At 43.5% G+C, this 17876-nt stretch overlaps 1 protein-coding gene across 4 annotated transcripts in view; it reads right to left on the bottom strand.

Annotated features, from left to right (window-relative positions):
• The window catches only part of LOC124035863 (protein BEAN1-like), a 61894-nt gene that overhangs the window by 5436 nt on the left and 38582 nt on the right, over positions 1–17876 (bottom strand). For 3 of the 4 annotated variants that reach the window (XM_046349664.1, XM_046349665.1, XM_046349667.1), the window contains 2 exons: positions 16177–16374; positions 15174–15315 (listed from right to left, as the gene is read on the bottom strand). In XM_046349664.1, the coding sequence (XP_046205620.1) occupies positions 15174–15315; positions 16177–16374 (340 nt within the window). Of the gene's footprint in view, positions 1–15173; positions 15316–16176; positions 16375–16669; positions 16872–17876 lie in introns of all 4 variants that reach the window. The other variant, XM_046349666.1, reaches the window with a different exon arrangement.

Below are 17876 nucleotides of genomic sequence, written 5' to 3'. Positions count from 1 at the left end.
AGAGACTCATACAGTCAGGTATCTGCTCCTCATAGAGGCTCATACAGTCAGGTATCTGCTCCTCATAGAGACTCATACAGTCAGGTATCTGCTCCTGATAGAGACTCATACAGTCAGGTATCTGCTCCTCATAGAGGCTCATACAGTCAGGTATCTGCTCCTGATAGAGACTCATACAGTCAGGTATCTGCTCCTCATAGAGGCTCATACAGTCAGGTATCTGCTCCTGATAGAGACTCATACAGTCAGGTATCTGCTCCTCATAGAGGCTCATACAGTCAGGTATCTGCTCCTGATAGAGACTCATACAGTCAGGTATCTGCTCCTCATAGAGGCTCATACAGTCAGGTATCTGCTCCTCATAGAGACTCATACAGTCAGGTATCTGCTCCTCATAGAAACTCATACAGTCAGGTATCTGCTCCTCATAGAGGCTCAGTCAGGTATCTGCTCCTGATAGAGACTCATACAGTCAGGTATCTGCTCCTCATAGAGGCTCATACAGTCAGGTATCTGCTCCTGATAGAGACTCATACAGTCAGGTATCTGCTCCTGATAGAAACTCATACAGTCAGGTATCTGCTCCTCATAGAGGCTCATACAGTCAGGTATCTGCTCCTGATAGAGACTCATACAGTCAGGTATCTGCTCCTCATGGAGACTCATACAGTCAGGTATCTGCTCCTGATAGAGACTCATACAGTCAGGTATCTGCTCCTGATAGAAACTCATACAGTCAGGTATCTGCTCCTCATAGAGGCTCATACAGTCAGGTATCTGCTCCTCATAGAGACTCATACAGTCAGGTATCTGCTCCTGATAGAAACTCATACAGTCAGGTATCTGCTCCTCATAGAGGCTCATACAGTCAGGTATCTGCTCCTGATAGAGACTCATACAGTAAGGTATCTGCTCCTCATGGAGACTCATACAGTCAGGTATCTGCTCCTGATAGAGACTCATACAGTCAGGTATCTACTCCTGATAGAAACTCATACAGTCAGGTATCTGCTCCTCATAGAGGCTCATACAGTCAGGTATCTGCTCCTCATAGAGACTCATACAGTCAGGTATCTGCTCCTGATAGAAACTCATACAGTCAGGTATCTGCTCCTGATAGAGACTCAGAATCTGCTCCTGATAGAGACTCATACAGTCAGGTATCTGCTCCTCATAGAGACTCATACAGTCAGGTATCTGCTCCTCATAGAGACTCATACAGTCAGGTATCTGCTCCTGATAGAGACTCATACAGTCAGGTATCTGCTCCTCATAGAGGCTCATACAGTCAGGTATCTGCTCCTGATAGAGACTCATACAGTCAGGTATCTGCTCCTGATAGAGACTCATACAGTCAGGTATCTGCTCCTCATAGAGGCTCATACAGTCAGGTATCTGCTCCTGATAGAGACTCATACAGTCAGGTATCTGCTCCTCATAGAGGCTCATACAGAGTCAGGTAGCGGGTCCTCTCCTCGGGTGGTGCTCTGTGCTCAGTGCTACAGTAAAAGATGCTGTTCAGGAGTCTCAGTAATGACTGCTTGATTTCAAATGAACCGTGCAGCTGACTAACTCCCCGGCCTCTGCTCCCTCCACCCTCCATCACTGTACTACAGAGGGCTGCCTGTATGCCTGCGTGCAGAGCTATTTTAGACTCCAGCCGTGCTCTGGCTCATTTAGACAGACTTAACGTCCCCAGAACACAGCAGGACAGAAACATTTCACATGATCCGGGGTTACAGACAAAAACAGGACTTGCCATTAGCCGGTACTATAGTGCAAAAATGGTTCATACGGGCATTTTCTATGCAAGACTACAGTGGGCCATTAATTTGCTATATAGCAGTACAAATCCAGAGTGAAACCTGACAGACAACATTGACTGTATTCTAAAACTTTTCCCCCCCTATTCTACTTGGATCGACGATTTTTGATTAAAAAGGTGAGCATGATCTTAGATACTTTGTAAAAAAAGGTGAGCGATACTTTGTAACTGTGTAACCAAAGAAACAAAACAAAAAATGCGCTCCTTTCCGCCCTCTGGCTCTGTGCGTGGAACGCTCAATGCTGTAGCATTGCTCGGTTATGCAATGACTGCATAACACAGCAAAGTCAAAGCAGTGGGCACAGAAACGGCAACTTACTTGAGAGGTTTTGAGAGGTGATGACACGACTGGCAGCCAGTGGTGATGCATACAGCATCTCTCAATTACTTTATTGTCTTATCTCAGATACTTTCTTCTAAGAGTTGAAGAGGAGGATGATGCCCCACTTCTTATTGGTAAACATTGCATGATCTTATTTGTTCCCTCTGGTTACGTGCTGTTATTGAGTAGATTGTATTCCATACTCTTATGCATCATTGGCTATAGCTGTGCAGACAGCTGGGCAGTATGAGTACTCACCAGGGGTCACCTGACTACTTGAATTATCCGGATGTTGTGGGTAGAGAAGGATTTGTTTAGCTAGTAATCACTGCCGGGCACTGGGGCCCTTCAAAAGCACGAAACCAGGAGTTCCCAAACATTTTGGGGTCTTTGACCCTATTTTGACATAAAAAAAAAAATGTTTTGCGACCCCACCGTGTAAAAACAAAAGGTGATGGAATCAACGGCAAATGTTTACTTTTATAATTAGACAGTCTATTATAAATCAGTCCGACAGTATTTATGACAGTATTTCAATCTGAAGAAAGTATAGTTTGAAGTGACTAAAATGCGTCAAAAAATTGTATTGAGAAGTTCAGAAGATCATCAGGCAACCATTTTGTATAACCTTCTGTGTAGAAAAGAACATAACCATTAATGATGTTTTTTTCCACCCTAGTCTGATTTAGTGCCTGGTCTTGTCCACTCTGTTCTGTCCCTGCGTAGCTTGTGGGCATCGTAGAGGGAAACAGAAGGCCTGTATGTGTTCCTGATAATCTTATCGTTCAGTGATGGGGTCATAATATTTTTGTAGTTTCAACCGTTCAAAAGATAGGGCGACATTTGTCGGAAGAAAACAGAAACCGCTCCGTTTATTACAACCGCATATAATGGCTACCAGATTTTCAAATCAGGCAACCCCACATGAGTTCGCGACCTCTACTTTGGCAAACGCTGCACTAAATAATGTACATAACACCCACATATCTCTCAACCTTTCTAACCCATACTGTTAGTCAGCTCCAGTCAGAAGGAATATCAAGTTATCAGCTGTTGCCCCGGTTACTTTCAGCAGTTTTTTCCCCCTACTCGTTTTCATGAATAAATTATGACCATGCTGATCCAGGAAAGAGGGTGAGAGTCTCAGCTTACAGAAGTGTCTGTGTGTGTGTGTGTGTGTGTGTGTGTGTGCGTGTGTCTGTGTCTGTGTGTGTGTGTGTCTGTGTGTGTGTGTGTGTCTGTGTCTGTTTGTGTACGTGTGTCTGATATTCATCACACAGCTCAGCAATGTTATTAATCCCTTCAAGGGTTCAACAAACTACCAGCTCCACATAAACACTGAAAATAGGACTTTTCTCTCTAAATAAACACGCTGATACAGACATTTGTTGAGAGTTTGCCAGGTATGGCAGCGCTGTGGACACCTGCGGGCTTAGCTGTTTTCACGCCAGGGTTTCATGAGCGTTTCACCAAGCTGAGAATCCCCCCTCTGATTCCGGTGAGAATATTCTTCACGTTGCAATCACCCCCCCCCCCTTTATGGGAACTATAAGTCCCTTAGGATGCTAACACAAGGTGTTGCATCCTAAAAAGGATGAATTATTAGCTAGCAAAGGCAGATATAACACCGCTACAGCCTAGCCCTGTTTAGATTGTCTAATCAATCCTGCCTGCAGTCTACTGCTGTTTTTAATCATCAACATGCTTTATGGGGTGGTAGGTAGCCTAGCGGTGAAGAGCATTGGCCCAGTAATCGAAAGGGCACTGGTTTGAATCCCTGGGCTGACTAAGTGAAAATCTGCCGATGTGCCCTTGAGCCAGGCATTTAACCCTAATTGCTCCTGTAAGTTTCTCTGCTAAATGAGGTAAATGTATGTTTGCATACACATTCATTTCCCTGAGCATGGTTGTATAATTTGTCATCTTGGCTTAATTAGTCATAGGATGAAACTACAGTATGGAGAACCATGGGACTTCTCCAGAAACACCTGTGGTGCATATGACACAGAATGTGTTACTTTCCAACGCCTAGAGAGGCATTCACAACTATGACACATGAATTCAGGCGCATTAGGCGGTCCAAAAGTTGGAAGTAAAGCGAAATACTATATACTGTAAATCTTTAAAGGTATACAAGGTACTCCAAAGCCCAAGGAGAGGTGTGGGTGACTCGAGGGAGGACCTCTGCCTTCTGGCCTGTAGCTCTGGAGAGATGACAGCACTGACTGGAGCATATGGCCCGGTCTGTCCACTGCACTGCGGGGCTGGCACAGGGAGCTCATTTTTTCAGCTCCCTGGCACTGTCAGACCGTCCATTGCCTGTAGAGCTACGTACAAGAGCAACAGTGTGTGGTTATGAATGTGCTGTGTATACATTATTGTGCATATACCTGCAGATGTTGGTGTGAGTTTGTGCGTGTGAGTGAATGCATGTGTGTGTGTTTAGATTAGTATACACTCAGTTTACAAAACATTAAGAACACCTGCTCTTTCCAGGACCAGGTGAATCCAGGTGAAAGCTATGATCCCTTATTGAAGCCACTTGTTAAATACACTTCAATTAGTATAGATGAAGGGGAGGAGACAGGTTAAAGAAGGAATTTTAAGCCTTGAGACAATTGAGACATAGATAGTGTATGTGTGCCACTCAGAGGGTGAATGGGCCAGACAAAAGATTTAAGTACCTTTCACCCGGGTATGGTAGTATGTGCCAGGCACACTGGTTTGTGTCGAGAACTGCAATGCTGCTGGGTTTTTCACGCAAAACAGTTTCCCGTGTGTATCAAGAATGGTCCACCATCCAAAGGACATCCAGCCAACTTGACACAACTTTGGGAAGTGTTAGAGTCAACATGCGCCAGCAACCATGTGGAATGCTTTCGACACCTTGTAGAGTCCATGCTCTGAAGAATTGAGGCTGTTCTGAGGGCAAAAGGGGGTGTGAGGTGCAACTCAATATTAGGAAGGTGTTCTTAATGTGTTGTATACTCAGTGTATACAATACCAGTCAAAAGTTTGGACACACCTACTCATTCAAGGGTCTTTCTTTATTTTTTACTATTTTCTACATTGTATAATAATAGTGAAGACATCAAAACTATGAAATAACACATATGGAATCATGTAGTAACCAAAAAAAATTTAAACAAATATTTGGGCTTGATGACAGCTTTGCACACTCTTGGCATTCTCTCAACCAGCTTCATGACGTAGTCACCAGGAATGCTTTTCCACATATGCTGAACACTTGTTGGCTGCTTTTCCTTCACTCTGCGGTCCAGCGCATCCCAACCATCATAATCGGGTGATTGTGGAGGCCAGGTCATCTGATGCAGCACTCCATCACTCTCCTTTTTGGTCCAATAGACCTTACACAGCACCATCACACCTCCTCCTCCATGCTTCACGGTGGGAACCACACATGCGGAGATCATCTGTTCACCAACTCACAAAGACACTGGTTGGAACCAAAAATCTCACATTTGGACTCATCAGACCAAAGGACAGTTTTCCACCGGTCTAATGGTCATTGCTCGTGTTTCTTGGCCTAAGCAAGTCTCTTCTTCTTATTGGTGTCCTTTAGTGGTGGTTTCTTTACAGCAATTCGACCATGAAGGCCTGATTCACGCAGTCTCCACTGAACAGTTGATGTTGAGATGTGTCTGTTACTTGAACTTGAATGATTTATTTGGGCTGCAATCTGAGGTGCAGTTAATTGACGATTTCTTGGTCTTCCTTTCCTGTGGTGGTCCTCATGAGAGCCAGTTTCATCATAGCGCTTGATGGTTTTTGCGACTGCACTTGAAGAAATTGTCAATGTTCCTCATTGACTGACCTTCATGTCTTAAAGTAATGATAGACTGTCTTTTCTCTTTGCTTATTTGAGCTGTTCTTCCCTTAGTATGGACTTTTTGGTCTTTTACCAAATAGGGCTATCTTCTGTATACCACCCCTACCTTGTCATAATACAACTAATTTTCTTAAACGCATTAAGAAGGAAAGAAATTCCACAAATGAACTTTGAACAAGGCACACATGTTCATTGAAATGCATTCCAGGTGACTACCTTATGAAGGTGGTTGAGAGAATGCCAAGTGTGCAAAACTGTCATCAGTGGCTACTAAATATTTGTTTAACATTTTTTTGGTTACTACATGATTCCATATGTGTTATTTCCTAGTTTTGATGTCTTCACGATTATTCTACAATGTAGAAAATAGGAAAAATAAGGAAAATGCCTGGAATGAGTAGGTGTGTCCAAACGTTTGACTGGTACTCTATGTAAATAACATAACAGTGTGGTGTGTGTGTGTGTATGTGTGTGTGCGTGTGTGTTTGTGTTGGGATGTGCCCAGTTCTTCCTCTGCGGAAGCAAGTCCCTTCACAGGCTCCACAGGTGAGCTGCTGATCTAGGTGGTGTAAGCTCTGTAGTTTCCCTGAGCCATCTGTGGCAATGGCAGCACTGTCCAGCATCACATGCCTTTCCCTCCATCCATCCACTCCACCCTGCTGCCTCCTATCCCTGACTATGCACACAATGTACACTACAAAACACACTCTCTCTTTTATCCTCTCCAATGCACTGGTCCTCGGCCAACAGATTTAGATATTTCTATTTTGCACGGGATATTCTTCCTGATCTAAATCTACCTCAATCTATGACACATCTTAGCCTAAATTCAGGCATAAGAAAATATTTCCTACCTGTTTCCTACATGAATTGGAACAGCAGTCGAAGAATACGTAGCTTGAGAAGACGTAGTTTGGGATTGATAAAAGCACATTAGGTCTCAGACACAAATCGTGCCTCTGTTAATATGAGGAGTGATTTCCCTCCCTCCACAGCGTAGCAGAGATTGATGGAGGCTATGAGAGGCTGAGGCATTGACAGAGTGGCTTGTTCAGCACCAACAACCAAGCCCACCACCAGCACCACCACTAACCCCATCTAACAGTGAAGCCTAACATCCAAACCGATAATAACACCAGCTCTCTAAAGGCTTGAAAACACAAGCACTACTTGCCAATTAGAAGCTAGTTATCCTGTCCGGTCTTATCATCAAATACGTTGTGTTAGCATAGGACTTTCTTAGCTGTAGCTGTGACACTGCAAAGATTACCACCGTTTTTGACAATCTGTTGATCATTAGCATGTCTGTCTCATTAAAGGACAAGCTCTGACTATCAACAATCAGGTATTTAGAGCAGAACAAAGACTGTTAAGAAACACGACTGGACATGTTAAGAGACACGATTGGCTAAACCTCCTCTTTCTCTCACTCGTGCCCACTCTCTTGTAAGCCTTGTTTATACCTGGCGCTAACATGCATCCTGATCTTGTCCACATTCTGATTGTGCCCACACCTTCAGATGTACATTTACACGTGGTGTTTAAATGTCTCTTATCCATCCACTGTGTCCACATTCTGACCAGATTTCTTGGTCTCTCCCTGTATGCAAATTATACATATATATATATATATATATATATATATATATATATATTGATTTACTTATTGATTTTAAGACACATATTGATGTCAGAAGTCAATGTTGCCACCTGACTGATGATTTCAGAAACAGGATAGTGATGATTTAAATGGTTTCACTGTCCGGATCCGTCTACACTAAGCTATCCAGACACAACGCGTGCCTGACTACCTCCGGAGTAGGTAACCCTCTACACCTGTCAAAACAATGTGGGCACAATAAGAATGTGGACAAGATCAGGACAAAAGGCGCATGATAGAACCAGTTATGAATGGGGCTTTAGCCTACGTTTGCATACTGTATGTAACCTACAGGTTTATGTGAAGGAAAAGGCCAGTGAATAAATGAGGTAGGACATTACTATCTATACAGAAATTCAGCAGATTGATATATCGCCAAACTGAATCACACAGTATTCAGTGACATTAATAGCCCTGTCTGTGGCAGTAATATTCCATATTTTTCATAATTTGTTGTTGAACAGGAAAGGGCCAGATGTTTCAGATGGCTCCTTTAGAGGGAGAGGTAATTTCACCCTCTTTAGAGGCCCCTCACAGGGCCTTACACAGGGCCTTACACAGGGCCCGCCGCACTAATGGAACTGTCATATAAATGTAAATAACATTCTGACTCTGTGAAACAAACCTTGAAGGGCAAGCAGGCAGAATTGAGCCAGATAAACAAACAAGCACGCTCGAGCACACACTCACGCAGGCGTGTGCGCATCCACGCACGCACGCACGCTCGCACGCGCACACACACGCACGCACGCACGCACGCACGCACGCACGCACGCACGCACGCACGCACGCACACACACACACACACACACACACACACACACACACACACACACACACACACACACACACACACACACACACACACACACACACACACAACCCTGGAATCCTGGGAGGCAGGTAGTTTAGCAGTTAAGAGCATTGGGCCAGTAACCGAAAGGTCGCTGGGTCAAATCCCTGAGCCGACTAGGTGAAAGATGTATCCTTGAGCAAGGCACTTGCCATCAATAATGACTAGCCCACTCTCTGAGGGTGTCTCAGTGTGATTTGCAAAAAAAAAGAAGTGAAATAGAACAAATGTAACCACCCACCTAATTATCTTATCTCATCTTTATACCTGAGGGAGGGGAGAGAAAGGTGAGCGGCTTCAAACCAAACCCACAGAGTTGTTAGTCCATCTAGTCACATAAAGGTTGCATTTCCTCTCAGGTTAGTTTCCTAGCTTCATTCTGAAATATATGGGGTAATTCCTAGATAGTGAAATCATCAGGAGCTGTCTAGGATGTAATCACAGACTAGTAGTCAGTAAGCAGGTGTAGTGTCAGCCAGGGATCAGAGTGGAGATGATGTGGTGGAGGCTGGCAGGATGTCTAGACCTGCAGATTGAGCCTGTGGAGGTTTAGAGGACAGTCAGGATTAAGCCTCCTCCTCCTATGTAATCCAATCACAGTGAGGAAAGAGTGCATTAACGAGACTCTAGCACACTGAACCTAAACAGGGAATAAAGAACTGCTTCGTAGCCTACCCTCTCTCTGTGAGGAAACAACTTTGATTTTTATCTTTATCTTTATTTGATTTGGATTTTATCAGGGAGACCAAGGTCTCTTTTACAGATGGACCCTGAATTACAGAAATGACAGAAAATGCACACATCAAAACATAAATACAAAATGCGAGCAGAAAGAAAGAAAAGTAATCAGTAATAAGGTCCTCAATCAGCTTTCTGAATTGCCCCAGAGGCACCAAAACATCACATTTAAGAACATTTTGAAGATTGTCCCACAAATAAGGTGCAAGAAAACCAAAATCTGATTTATCTAACTCAGTAGAGACCAAAGGCATTTCCAGAGTTAACCATCCCGGAGACCGGATATGGTAACTCGCATGTCTAAAGTTTAGTAAAGATGTTAGCTACAGTGGGACTTTTTGTAAAAGGGCTTTATACATGAAAACATAGCAATATATCAACCTACGTGACATCAAGAGCCAACCAACTTTCTGGTAGAGAATGGAGTGATGAGCACTAAAACTGTCGCCCGTATTAAAGTGCATCTAACGACTCTAATGAAGTGGCAGCTGCGTTCATATACAGTTGAAGTCGGAAGTTTATATACACCTTAGCCAAATGCATTTAAACTCAGTTTTTCACAATTCCTGACATTTAATCCTAGTAAAAAATCTCTGTCTTAGGTCAGTTAGGATCACCACTTTGCTTTATGTGAAATGTCAGAATAATAGTAGAGAGAATGATTTATTTCAGCTTTTATTTCTTTCATCGCACTCTCAGTGGGTCAGACGTTTACATACACTCTATTGGTATTTGGTAGCATTGCCTTTAAAATGGTTTCACTTGGGTCAAACGTTTCAGGTAACCTTCCACAAGCTTCCCATAATAAGTTGGGTGAATTTTAGCCCATTACTCCTGATAGAGCTGGTGTAACTGAGTCAGGTTTGTAGGACTCCTTTTTCACACACATATTTTCAGTTCTGCCCACAAATTTTCTATAGGATTGAGGTCAGGGCTTTGTGGTGGCCACTCCAATACCTTGACTTTGTTGTCCTTAAACCATTTTGCCACAACTTTGGAAGTATGCTTGGGGTCATTGTCCATTTGGAAGACCCATTTGTGACCAAGCTTCAACTTCCTGGTTGATGTCTTGAGATGTTGCTTCAATATATCCACATCATTTTCCTTCTTCGTTATGCCATCTATTTTGTGAAGTGCACCAGTCCCTCCTGCAGCAAAGCACCCCCACAACTGCCACCACCGTGCTTCACGGTTGGGATGGTGTTCTTCGGCTTGCATACCTACCCTTTTTTCCTCCAAACATAGCGATGGTCGTTATGACCGAACATTTCCATTTTGTTCCATCAGACCAGAGGACATTTCTCCAAAAAGACAATCTCTATCCCCATGTGCAGGTGCAAACCGTAGTCTGGCTTTTTCATGGCAGTTTTGGAGCAGTGGCTTCTTCCTTGCTGAGCGTCCTTTCAGGTTATGATGATATAGGACTCGTTTTACTGTGGATATAGATACTTTTGTAACTGGTTCCTCCAGCATCTTCACACGGTCCTTAACTATTGTTCTGGCATCTCTAGGAGACAGAATGAGTCTCCTTCCAGAGCGGTATGATGGCTGCGTCCCATGGTGTTTATACATGCGTACTATTGTTTGTACCGATGAATGTGGTACCTTCAGGCATTTGGAAAATGTTCCCAAGGATGAACCAGACTTGTGGAGGACTACAATTTTTTTCTGAGGTCTTGGCTGATTTCTTTTGATTTTCCCATGATGTCAAGCAAAGAGGCACTGAGTTTGAAGGTAGGCTTTGAAATACATCCACAGGTACACTTCCAATTGACTCAAATGACGTCAATTAGCCAATCAGAGGCTTCTAAAAGCATGACATCATTTTCTGGCATTTTCCAAGCTGTTTAAATGCACAGTCAACTTAGTGAAAGGAAGCTTATGACCAACTGGAATTGTGATACAGTGAATTATAAGTGAAATAATCTGTATGTAAACAATTGTTGGAAAAATTACTTGTGTTGTGCACAAAGCTATAGTTGCCAAAACTATAGTTGTTAACAAGACATTTGTGGAGTTTTTATCAGCTTATCAACTTTCTTTTGTCAGCTTATCAACTTTCTTTTATCAGCTTATCAACTTTCTTTTGTCAGATTATCAACTTTCTTTTGTCAGTTTATCAACTTTCTTTTGTCAGTTTATCAACTTTCTTTTGTCAGCTTATCAACTTTCTTTTGTCAGATTATCAACTTTCTTTTGTCAGTTTATCAACTTTCTTTTGTCAGTTTATCAACTTTCTTTTGTCAGTTTATCAACTTTCTTTTGTCAGATTATCAACTTTCTTTTGTCAGCTTATCAACTTTCTTTTGTCAGATTATCAACTTTCTTTTGTCAGTTTATCAACTTTCTTTTGTCAGCTTATCAACTTTCTTTTGTCAGATTATCAACTTTCTTTTGTCAGTTTATCAACTTTCTTTTGTCAGATTATCAACTTTCTTTTGTCAGTTTATCAACTTTCTTTTGTCAGATTATCAACTTTCTTTTGTCAGCTTATCAACTTTCTTTTGTCAGCTGACATCATCACTTCATAAGTGTCTTTAGAAAGGATGGCAGACCAAACTGCAAGAGAGAGGAATACGGCTGAATTATTAAAGACGCCAATTAGCTGGGCTGCCATTTAGATCAAACACACCAGGCCGTCTTTCACTGCAAAGCAGTGGCATTTACCAGCAGCACCAGAGGCTTGTTCAGGGAGCGACGCAGGCTGGGCGCCGGGCGGAGAGTTTAGAGTGTGAGGCGGAGCACCCAGCCATGAAAGAGTTGAGCCGTGCAACAGTGCTCTAATGAACGACTTGACACAACGGCATGGTTCAACTCAACCTCAGAGAGGTTGCCGAGGCCTGACCTAACTCAGCAAGCGTGCAGGAGAACTGAATTGTAAGGCTGGTGTGTAAAAGGAGTCTTCTTCTTCCTCTCTTTCTCTTAGCGCTCCTACTCTTTCTGTCTCCTTACTGTATGTCCTCAAAGACCACACCAGCAGGGTAGAGGACAGCCATCTTGGCAAGTTGAAACTAAAAAGAATTTCAAAGGAATCTTCCAGCACAATCCCCAGTCCCCACAACTGTTTGCTGCTATTAAGGTGAGCATGGCTTACAGCAAAGTTATAATATATACAGTATCATTTAGCACAGTGGGTCTCGACTGTTTTTGACCGGGGAACCAAATTTGACAATGACAATTGAGTCGCAACCCAATATGATGGACTGCTGATGATTACATTTTGTAATGTTGTATTGCAGCTGCCTTCTTGGGCAGGCTTCGCTTGCAAAATAGACTCTGTCTCACTGGTCTACTATTATGGTATTAAAGAAAGCCATTACACAGCCATATTAACTGAGGAAACATGTATGTAAATTCAAGAGAATGAGCCATTTTAATTAAGAGACCAGTTCAGGATGTACTACATTGTCGGGCACCATGTCCTTCACTGCCAATGCCTCCCTGTGTAGGAAGCAGTGGTTCCACGCCGCACTCTGTGCTCTCTCCAGGATCCGCTTTACTACCCCGAAGTGCTTTCCCGTCATGGCAGCTGCCCCATCAGTTGTCACACTGACGCACCCATCCCAGGCCAGTCCCACGGGGCCCAGGTGCATATCAATTGTGTTAACGACAGCCTCTGCGGTGGTGGTGGTGGTGGTGGTGGTGGGCAAATCAGCACAAAAAAGGAACTGCTCCTCAAAGTTACTATTCCACACGTGTCTGACATTGACCATTAGAATTGTATGGTGAGCCACACCTGTTGATTCATCAAGCTGCGTGTCCTCATGTCCTGGATTCTCCTCCTCATGGTGTCATTGGATAGGGGTATAGTTTTAAGTTTGTTGGCGGGTTGACTCTACCGATATTTCAGTGTACATATCAATCGTAGTGTCATTGGATAGGGGTATAGTTTTAAGTTTGTTGGCGGGTTGACTCTCCCGATATTTCAGTGTACATATCAATCGTAGCAGGGAGCACGAGATCCTCTGCGCTGGTGTGGGCTTTTTTTTGCACTTAGCAATGCGCTGGGCCACAAAGCATGATGCGCGAAGTGTCTTTTCTTGAATGGTGAATATGTTCTTCAATGAATCTTGTGAGGACACCAGATATTGACATTTTCTATTTTTTTTGTTGAAAAAAGTCAGCTTGTCTTATCTTTGTGACTTGGATGCTTGGTGTCCAGATGCCTTTTCAGTTTGGAGGGTTTCATGCTCTCATTAGCTAAGAGCTCGTTGCATAGGACGTCTACACTCACCCTGCCTGTCTTCAATATATGTAAAACCATAATTGATGAAGTCGGGGTGGTATTTTCTCTTCTTGACAGGAACCGGGTTGTCTGCCTTGCTGTTGACATTGGAAGCAGCAGTAAATGACGAGGGAGCTGCACGTTTTAAAAACGTGTCCATGATTTTACTCTGACAGCTAGCCTACATGAGTTAAATGACAGTTAACTATCCATATGTATAATGCCTGCAGAACCCTTCTGCATACTTAGTTGTCATAAGAAGATCTGTATTATCTGATTGCTCGTGTCACATTTAAAACAAAACAATGTTGCAGAGTGACATTTTCATTGGATCAGTGTGTGTGTGTGTGTGTGTGTGTGTGTGTGTGTGTGTGTGTGTGTGTGTGTGTGTGTGTGTGTGTGTGTGTGTGTGTGTGTGTGTGTGTGTGTGTGTGTGTGTGTGTGTGTGTGTGTGTGTGTGTGTGTGTGTGTGGAAGGGGGGTCAGTGAGTGTGTGCAGCGCGAAAACCCTCCAAGTTTGAACGTAGCTAGCTTTTTCAACACTGCTGATGCGCTGCACATGTAAAGTCAGCAACAATAAGCGGTGAGGCCGTATCCTTTCAAAATAAAAGTTTCAGTGTGGTGGTTACCTTTCAAAATAACTTTGTATTACATTTGTTATATTCTTGCAAAAGTCCCACCCCCCCAGTTGAGAATCCCTGATTTAGCAGATGCTTTTATCCAAAGTGACAGAGTCATGCATTAGACCGCTGTGCCATTTGGAAGCCCAAAAGCACTGCATCTCAGCGCAAGAGGGGAGACTAAAGTCCCTGGTTCGAATCCAGGCTGAATCCCATCCAGCTGTAGGGTGGTGCACAATTGGCCCAGCGTCGTCCGGGGTAGGCCGTCATTGTAAACAAGAATTTGTTCTTAAACTGACTTGCCTAGTTAAATAAAAAAATGCATGCATACATTTGACATACAGGTGGTCCCGGGAATTGAACACACTATCCTGGTGTTGTAAGTGCTGTGCTCTACTAACTGAGCTAGAGAACTACAGTTTTTGCATAGAAACTGGAATGCACATGAAATACATATTTCACATATTCCAAAACCCTTTACATTTCAATCATATAGACCGTGCACTAAGCGTGAGCGTGCACTAAGTACAGAAAGCCTATGGCTCTCCACTATGGTGGTTGACAATGTGATCTTCAGATTGATCAGAGAGCTCTTAACCACTTCTCACATCTACTCATTACTACAGCTCTCCATTCCCCTGCACATCCCTCCATTCCATTACCTTGACCCTTCACAATGGTCCTGCTTCATTATCATAGCCAGATCCTATCACACACACACACACACACACACACACACACACACACACACACACACACACACACACACACACACACACACACACACACACACACACACACACACACACACACACACACACACACACACACACACACACACACACACACACACACACACACACACACACACACACAACCTGGGGATCACCCAGAGGTAACCAACCAGAAGAATAGTGGTGCTCATGATCATTACTCATCCACCATTTATCATAATGTATGAAGATAACAGCAAATGGACCATCAGAGACCTCCCTTTATCTAGCTATAATGGTGACCAAAGGAATGAAGATGATCGTAATGCCATTTTGGGTGCCAATTACAGTCGAGTTAAATGACTTACTGAGGCGGGGAGTCTGGATACATCACATTGACTTGTGATAGAGTCTCCACGTAGGAGTCAAAGTCAAACGCTGGAGGGTACTCCTCGACACACGTCGACCTCAGCTCCCCGATGGAGCCGCCGTACGAAAATCCATCCGGAGCTGTGGAGAGGCAGGGCAGTCTAATACAACACTAACGAACACAATAGCTTTTTTTTTACCCTCAGTGAACTACAGCACACAGTCAGGATTGTAAACATGCTCTGTGTTCAATTCAACTGAATTTTATATCTCATGGTTTAGGGATCCTACTTTGAACTGAGTAAGCAGATTTACAGTAAATATTTCTTTTTGCAGTCTATCTCTCTCATCTGCACTGTTTTTACACCGGAGCAGTCAGAATCTTCTATGAAACATAAAGCTAAGGGCATGTGGCTACTTGAAGATAGAGGGGCTGTGATTGAAGCCATTGCGATACAATCTGGGTATATCAGTCTTTGGCCAGGCAGAGGGAGAATGGGGCTGTGTCCTCACACAAAGGATGCTCTTTGAGCTTTTTGTGCTGTCTCTGTGTGAACTGACAATGGGACCCGGTCCATGGGGCCAAGTGGCCTTCCACAGACGTGGCTTTGGCTGTGTGTGTGTGATTCAGTTTGGCGCAATATTTCGTTATTTTCCCATTCCGTTATCAAACCCACAGGCAGAGCGTGGTCCCTTTACATGAGGTTTCAGGAGAAGAGCACTGGTTGGTTTAAATGCCAGCTCTGGAGAATGCCAAATGTGGCATATTAATGCCATGTGGGTGAAATGTGTTCATTGGAAGACTAGACTGAATATCTTCTATTGGTTCAGCTCTGGGAAAAGGAGCATAGACAATTCATGGGCATACATTTTGTCCCAGGGATTTGTAAATAAGACCTATGAAACAGCTTGTAACTGAAAACCGATAAACTATAGGTTATGAATGACCGGGCCACTAACACACCTACTGGCCTCATCGATGGACAACTCTCTGTAACTCACCATAGCTGGCCCGCAGGTGGGGGTTGCGCAGACGGCTGTCTTTGCGCAGGCTGCCCACGATGATGGTAACGCAGGACAGAAAGAGCACCAGGCCGATGACGATGCCAGCCACCACCAGCGGAGACACCAGCAGGCTGGCCTCGCTGCCCCCATCACGGCAGTCTGGGTACTCATGGACACTGCTCTGGTTCGAGCTCACTGCACAGTTCACAGACCACAACGTGGGGCAGAGCCACAGAAAAGAGAAGGCAGGGAAGAATGGAATTACAAGAGGGACAGTGTGGAGAGAAGGAAGGGGTGGGGGGGTGATAGAGAGGGGAGAGTGGTGAGAGGATTAGAGAAAGTGGAGAGAGAAAAAAACACAGGTTAATTATTTTTGTTGGTTGTAAAGCAGAAATTCAAATCCTTTGTGGCAATGCCAATGTTACAGACGTTGCCACCATGACCCTATGGAGAGAAACATGTAAGCTGACATTCCTCATCTTACACATACCTCTCTGTGGACCGCAGGTCAGGAACACTCCCAAGATTTTCATTCCTCAGCGGAGGAATCGATTCTCAAGTCTGCCGTGTTTAATATTTAATCCTCAACCCGTTAGAATTTTTAAATACACGGGGTGGAACTCTTTCATGTCAGCTCAGGGGGCAGAAACCCAACTTCAGCCATTAGTGGCTCTTCTCAAATCCCCTTCACCCTTTTCATCAGAACGAGAGAGAAACCAAAATAAGCGCACACAACATAAATCAAATGTACTCAAATAACACCACACAGATAGTGACACAGACAGATTCAATATGGGCAGGCCGGGATAATACGAGGTGCCGTGTTAACTTTGTCACATTTGGCCTCTGAAAATCTTTTTGGGGGCATCAACAGGAGACACGAAATCAAATCAATTTATTTATGAGGAGGCCGTTGTCTAAATGCTAATCGTATTAGTCTCTATTCATCTCTTCCCTGCTGAGGAATTCCCGCCATAATTGAAGTTATAAAATATTTGTGTAGATCATAATCAATGTTAATATTTTAATCCACAGTGAGCATTGTGTGTTGATTTGAAGATCGAGCACAGTAGTCTACATCTTCATGCTGTTTATGAAATTATTCAGATCCCTTGACTTTTTCAACATTTTGTTAGGTTCCAGCTTTATTCTAAAATTGATTAAATAGTTTTTTTCCCCCCTCATCAATCTATACACAATGCCCCATAATGACAGAGAAAAAAATGGTTTTTAGAAACGTTTGCTATTTATTAAAAATAAAAAACTGAAATGTCACATTTACATAAGTATTCAAACCCTTTACTCAGTACTTTGTTGAAGCGCCTTTGGTAGCGATTACAGCCTCGAGTCTTCTTGAGTATAATGCTACAAGTTTCTCCCATTCTTCTCTGCAGATCCTCTCAAGCTCTGTCAGGTTGGATGGGGAAAGTTGCTCCACAGCTATTTTCAGGTCTCTTCAGAGTTGTTCAATCTGGTTCAAGTCCCAGCTCTGGCTGGGCCACTCAAGGACATTTAGACACTTGTCCCGAAGCCACTCCTGCGCTGTCTTGACTGTGTGCTTAGTGTTGTTGTCCTATTGGAAGGTGAACCTTCGCCCCCAGTCTGAGGTCCAGAGCTCTCTGGAGCAGGTTTTAATCAAGGATCTCTGTACTTTACTTTGTTAATCTTTCCCTCGATCTTGACTAGTCTCCCAGTCA

This window comes from Oncorhynchus gorbuscha, linkage group LG05, assembly GCF_021184085.1.
Source record: "Oncorhynchus gorbuscha isolate QuinsamMale2020 ecotype Even-year linkage group LG05, OgorEven_v1.0, whole genome shotgun sequence".
NCBI lineage: Eukaryota > Metazoa > Chordata > Actinopteri > Salmoniformes > Salmonidae > Oncorhynchus > Oncorhynchus gorbuscha.
Note: the sequence above shows the minus strand (reverse complement) of the source record. Positions and strands in the feature narration are given on the sequence as shown.